A 6,763-nucleotide genomic window follows, 5' to 3' on the forward strand; every position below is an offset into this window, starting at 1 on the left:
ATTAGCGGAAGGCCTTTTGAAGTGCAGTATGCAATGACTTGCTTGAAAGCATCCGTAGGGGATGGTTCATCATGCGGTAAATAAACCGAACAATAAACGTATTTCCTGTTGAGGTTTCCAACAGATACATCTATTATGATAGCACATACATCTCTGGTAGTTAGTTCAGAGATGAGTGTAGCAACGATTGCGTTGTTGACAAGCACACATGCTCGAGGCATGACACGTGAGTTTGCCATTTCATTTTTACTGAAAGTAGCAAACACCGGATTCACAAGGTTTCCTAAATAGAAATTCCCCTTACGAAAGTAAGGTTCTTGGACTAACGCCACTTGGGCTGTACCATTTTGCATAAGTCTACAAAGATTGATCGTTGCTGTTCTTTTGTGCTGAAGATTGATCTGAGCTATCCTAACCGTAGCCACTACCCAAACTAGGCAAGATTAAACTCTTAACAATCACAGCACAAAAAAGAACAGCAACAATAAAGCCAGATCGGTATCGAATTGAGTGCGCCAAAGGCGAGGATGCACAGAATACACTGTGTAAAACGCATAATGCGAAACCATATAGGTGAAAATCTAAACTAATTAACAACATCTTCATAATCCCGCCCTTATTCAGCCTCAAGTATGAGATTGAAGAAGGGCAGCTGATTGTCTCGGAGAAACACAAGGTCCACCGCGCTATTGCTCCGGTTAGCACAGTAAGGGCAAATACTGTGGAGGGTGCCCTGGTACTCCACAGGCTCCGTTTGCGGTTAGGTTTTTATTAGACCCCCCTAGCCATTCATTCCTAGGCACGGTACGCATAAAGCCGCATAACACCATGAATTAGGGGTCACCTGATTAGTGGATTCCTACCACTGGAACAGGCGGTCCGTAGTGCTATTCTTAGCCAGTTGAACTAACCGCTACCGACACTACACAGCTATCTAGGCTGATCGGGAAAAGAAGTTGATATTGGTGATCAACTTCATACGGGCCCGAAAAGCCGTGACTCATTGTAGACTTCGAGCGTAATATCGTCTGCAAAGCCAACGATCTCTATCTTCACCGGGAACTCTAACCTCAGCACCTCCTTGTACATGACATTCCATAACACCGGACTCAGGATGGAACCTGTTTCGTACGCGCCGGCGGGGTGGTCTAGTACATCGTTGCACATTAATTAAACGCGAACGTACAAAACAAACATAATGGAGTCGAGTGTTCGGATGGTGTCGCAAGTGTCGATGGCATCTGTGCCACCGGAATGAATGGTGCTGAAGTTGGTAGCGGAGAACGTGGCGGAGAAGCACATGTTGATTGATGCTGACTTGGTTGGAGTAGATTCAACGCTTGAAGCAGGATATCCAAAGGCAACTGTTGTTTGCCGGCTTTGGGCGGAATCGCGTTTGGCTTTGGTGTGTTGTTAGCACCTGCTCGGCTGCGCAAGCATACGCCTGTCTTCCATCCACACGTTGGACATGACGTTTCCGATCCGCTCCAATGCTACCGCACCTTGGCGTAGACCAGATCACCATTCCCGAATAACCGTGCAGCTTGATGATCGTCCGACGGCTGAACTGTTGTTGGCGGACGAACTTCGGACGGAGATTTGCCTTCGGGTGCTGACGGATTCTCTCCCCTCTCGGGTTTTCTTGATCGCTCGCTTGAATGTGTCCACGAAACGTTTTGCCTGCCCGTCGGACTGCGGGTGGAACGGTGCGATGGTCACGCGATTGATCCTGCTCTCCAGACAAAGCTGCACAAACTCGGCACTGGTGAACTGCGTGCCGTTGTCGCTGACTAGCGTTTCTGGCATGCCGAGGCGAGTGAACAGATTCCGTAGGATTGAGGCTGTGATCAAGTTGGTCCGGACGATTTCCACCCACTTGGAATGCGAATCGATGCTGAGCAGGAAGTATTCTCCCTCGATAGGCCCGCCGTAATCGATGTGAACCCGCTGCCACGGGTGTGTTGATTTGGGCCACGACAGCGGCGCTGATTTGGGCGGATTTTTGACTGCAGCTGCGCTACTGTGGCAACCACTGACGTGCGCAGCGATGTCCGAATAAATCGACGGCCAGTACACGTCTCTGCGCGCAATCGCCTTCATGCGCTGGATCCCCGGATGGCCTCGGTGGAGAATCACAAGGCGTTCAGCAAACATGACGCACTCTTGAACCGTGGACAGTGAGTCGCTACGGTCGAAGAACCGCCGAACCTCTCGGTCCTGGATGGCCGTTTTGGAATTTGGCCAACCTTGCTGAATGTAGCGGTTGACCTTGCTAAGAACAGGTTCGGAGCGGGTGGCCTGCTGAATCGTCCTGAAATGGAGAGGAAGTGCATCAACTGCATCTAATGATATCGATCTTACATCGTTCTCGGTGATAACGCTGGCTACGACTAAGTCTTCTTCCGGCTTGACGTGTTGGTTGATGAACTGGGACAGAACGTCAGCGTTCCCGAACTTCTCGGTGTTCACGTAGACGATGCCGAAGTTGTAGAGCAGCAGCTGAAGTGCCCAACGCTGAAGCCGATTTGCTGTGTAGACTGGGATGTCTTTCTTCGAACCGAAGATTCGAAACAGCGGTGCGTGGTCGGTTTATAGCGTGATATGCCGTTCGAAAAGCATCTTGTTACGGTCACGACAGATTCCTTCGCGGTCTGGCTGACTGTAGGCTTGCTCGGTGGCTGTCAGTGCTCTGGATGCATGCTACCTTCAGCGACCCATCTGTAAATTTGTGACTGATGGTCACCTCAACTCCTACCGATGATGCATCCGCTGAAACCACTATAGGAAGCTGCGGATTGTAATGCGTCAGATGCAAATCCGACTGGAGAATCTGCTTGAACGTGGTGAAGAATTTCTCGCACTCCGCCTTCCAGGCAAACTTCCTGTCTGCTTTGAGGAGCTCATCTAGCGGATAACGAAACTTGCGCATACTCGGGACGATTTCCCCGAGTTGATGATCGCTCACAGGAACGAGCGAACTTCGGTGTCGTTGGTTGGTGCTGGCATGTTGCACATTGCTTCGATTTTCGCTGGATCTGGACCCAAACCTTGCTCTTCGATGAGATGCCCGACGTACTTGATCTGTTTTTGGCCGAATGAGCACTTTTCGGCCTTGATGGTGAATCCGAATTCTTGGAGACGGCATAGAACTGCTTCGAGGTGATCTGCTTCGTCTAAGCCGCCGATCAGAACGTCATCGAGATAGCCCGATGTACATTATAGCCCAGCGAGAATCGTGTCCACGAGTTGCTGGAATGCTCCAGGTGTTGCTAGAGACCTCGGCTCCGGTAGAGACCTCGGTGAGTGTTGATGGTGAGCATCTCCCGGTAGCTTTCGTCCATTTCTACCTGCAAGAACGCATCCGACATGTCGATTTAACTGTACACCTTGGAGTTCGCTAACTTGGCAAAGATGTCCTTCAGCAGCGAAAGCGGATACTGATGTGGCTGGAGAGCGTCGTTGAGTCCCGTGGAGTAGTCTCCACAGATACGAACGGCGCCACCTGCTTTGCGAACAACGACAATGGAAGCTGCCCATTCCGAAAAGTCGACTGGGGTGATAATATTCGCTTTTTTGAGCCGATCCAGTTCGGCGTTGACGGTGCTGTACATGGCATAAGCCACTGGTTGCTTCGGCCGGAACACTTGGGATTTTCCATCTTTCAGCGTGAACTTGACCTTCGCCTTTGTGCACAGCCCTGGTACATCGCTGAAAACACCCGGAAGGCTGCTTTGAGAATTACTGGGCTGCTGACGGAAGTCGGAGAGCTGCAAACCTGGTTGCAGAACTGGTCCATTGGCACCGACCCGAGGTTGAACGCGTCGATGAGGTCTACCCCAAGCGAATTGAGCTGCTGCTTGACTACATAGAACCGTCCAGTTCGCTTCTCCCCCTTGATTGCGACTTCACAGCAACACTGGAACTGCTGTAGCTTCAGGGGTTTACCCGAGGCTGTTGCACCTTGGACTGTCGCAGGAGTTGAGGCAGGCTGCCCGATGTTCTGCCATGTCTGCTCGGAAATGATAAATTTGGATAACGCAAAGCGCAACTTCCTTCCTGGTAACCTTAAACGAAACCCCCATTTGCCCCGTGTCGTGGTTCGTCAGAAGAAGACCGCGCTCGAATAACTTTACGATTGGCTCCCGAAAATTGACACACAAGTGGACGAGTAGAGGTACCTACGTCAACGGTATTGTCCTACAAGGCCCCCTTCCAAAAATCGCAGAAAATGTTTTTTTGCGCGGAAAATTGTTGGAACGATCGTCGACCCGACGAACAAAAGCCTAATTCACACAGCGATTGTTCTGGGAAGCCCAGAGGATAGGGCAGTGTGGGGGCCCACTCGTAGAGTGTATAGTAATAACAGCTCGCGTGACAAAATCCGGCCTATAGCCGCGTGAATGGCCACGGGATTAATATGAACCGCTTTCAACAGTGGTGACCCCTTCCAACACGGTCCCCATCATTGTTGGACGCATCTCGATGCATCGTTATCCACTTTGCGCCGCGCCGCTCTGTAGTGGCACTCAGGAGGCACGAGTCTCTGACACCGTATCCATTCCCACCTCTGGCTTTGCTGAGTGAATTGTTCGTAATTGAAATGTCGGTATCAAAATTTTATTAAAATTCAATTGATTTGAACCTTTTTTTGTGGGAGGTACCTTCACACTCTTCAAACTTGGTATAATAGGCTCAATGACTTTTTCTATATGTGCCCTGTGTGATATTCATTCTTATGATTGATGCTTAATGTCTACAGTAAGTATCAGCATGATAATTAATTCTTATGAGATTCTGACGGGGTCATTGAGTCGAAGCGATATTCCATGCTGAAGGAGACTTGTTCCATTCCCGGTTGGTCCTGGATCTTTTCGTAATGGATAAATTCTTGACTTCTTAGGGTATAGATTAGCATCATACCTTCCATACGATATACGGATGCCAAAGAGTCCATAAGCAAAGAATGCTCTGAGTTAACACTGAGATGCAAAGTAGGAACTGCTTCTGTTGAAATGTAACATTAGAAAAATGGATGCAGAAGAACTTCATCTTCTTGCTCATCATGAAACTATGATCAGTAGCAACTAATTTAGTTATGATAACAAAGTAAAGACATTCTGCTTAGTCAAACTTTACACAGTTAATCATCGCATAATAGTCGTAAATTAAACATCCTTTACCAGTTACAGCGATTTTGTCACAATTGTTCGCAAAACTCAAACAACAGCCACGGGAAAGTGATCCCAGCCAGCCAAGCCCTGTGGGGCTAAGTAGGAAAATATTTTAATTACACAAAGTTATTTCAATTAATAATTCACCATCGACCAAGTGGCACTGGGGGACATGTATACCTTCTCCGGCGGTGACCTGGCGGCGCCAGCATCACTCCTCGGTGTGACAGCCGCTCTGAATTCTCTTCTGACTATTTGAACAATGAATAATTCAAAAACATAAAGGACCAGTAGTGTTGCCTCAAACCGAAAATTTTGGAAAAACCTCGGCTTCCCACTTGACTTTTGCGCCTTCTCATTCTTATGCTGCACCATCGGCCAGCAGCGCAGCGGTGGAAGGTTGTGGGCTTTGCACTTGGGAGAGTGCAAGAGCAAAGCTCAGAAAAAGCAAAAAGTAGGAAAAGTTTCGTCCACTGAAAAGGATTTACAGAGCCTACAGTTTGTGCTGTTTGCTGCTGCACTGCTGTTTGAATGAAAAGAACAACTCTCACTTCGAGAGTATTTATTTTTCAAACTGTGAACTAATATACTGGGTAGATTAATTGCAGGTCCACCTGCACCAGACTAGACTAGACTAGACTAGACTAGACTAGACTAGACTAGACTAGACTAGACTAGACTAGACTAGACTAGACTAGACTAGACTAGACTAGACTAGACTAGACTAGACTAGACTAGACTAGACTAGACTAGACTAGACTAGACTAGACTAGACTAGACTAGACTAGACTAGACTAGACTAGACTAGACTAGACTAGACTAGACTAGACTAGACTAGACTAGACTAGACTAGACTAGACTAGACTAGACTAGACTAGACTAGACTAGACTAGACTAGACTAGACTAGACTAGACTAGACTAGACTAGACTAGACTAGACTAGACTAGACTAGACTAGACTAGACTAGACTAGACTAGACTAGACTAGACTAGACTAGACTAGACTAGACTAGACTAGACTAGACTAGACTAGACTAGACTAGACTAGACTAGACTAGACTAGACTAGACTAGACTAGACTAGACTAGACTAGACTAGACTAGACTAGACTAGACTAGACTAGACTAGACTAGACTAGACTAGACTAGACTAGACTAGACTAGACTAGACTAGACTAGACTAGACTAGACTAGACTAGACTAGACTAGACTAGACTAGACTAGACTAGACTAGACTAGACTAGACTAGACTAGACTAGACTAGACTAGACTAGACTAGACTAGACTAGACTAGACTAGACTAGACTAGACTAGACTAGACTAGACTAGACTAGACTAGACTAGACTAGACTAGACTAGACTAGACTAGACTAGACTAGACTAGACTAGACTAGACTAGACTAGACTAGACTAGACTAGACTAGACTAGACTAGACTAGACTAGACTAGACTAGACTAGACTAGACTAGACTAGACTAGACTAGACTAGACTAGACTAGACTAGACTAGACTAGACTAGACTAGACTAGACTAGACTAGACTAGACTAGACTAGACTAGACTAGACTAGACTAGACTAGACTAGACTAGACTA

The 6,763-nt window shown here is 47.3% G+C and overlaps 1 protein-coding gene across 1 annotated transcript; it reads right to left on the reverse strand.

The window, feature by feature from the left end:
- Nucleotides 1–1,518: 1,518 nt before the first annotated feature.
- LOC134289562 (uncharacterized protein K02A2.6-like) lies at nucleotides 1,519–2,929 on the reverse strand. The gene is made up of 2 exons (XM_062855545.1): nucleotides 2,705–2,929; nucleotides 1,519–2,550 (listed from the first exon to the last, which is right to left on the reverse strand). Exons 1-2 carry the CDS (start codon nucleotides 2,927–2,929, stop codon nucleotides 1,519–1,521), a joined length of 1,257 nt encoding a protein of 418 aa, XP_062711529.1.
- Between the last annotated feature and the right edge of the window lie 3,834 nt (nucleotides 2,930–6,763).

This window comes from Aedes albopictus, chromosome 1, assembly GCF_035046485.1.
Source record: "Aedes albopictus strain Foshan chromosome 1, AalbF5, whole genome shotgun sequence".
NCBI classification, from domain to species: Eukaryota; Metazoa; Arthropoda; class Insecta; order Diptera; family Culicidae; genus Aedes; species Aedes albopictus.

Bases quoted from the DNA above. Each gene is read 5' to 3' on its own strand.
- LOC134289562 (XM_062855545.1), bottom strand. From the start codon at position 2,929: ATGCGCAAGTTTCGTTATCCGCTAGATGAGCTCCTCAAAGCAGACAGG. The intron at 2,551-2,704 runs GTAGCATGCATC...TTCGGTTCGAAG, and splicing joins TTACAGATGGGTCGCTGAAG to AAAGACATCCCAGTCTACAC.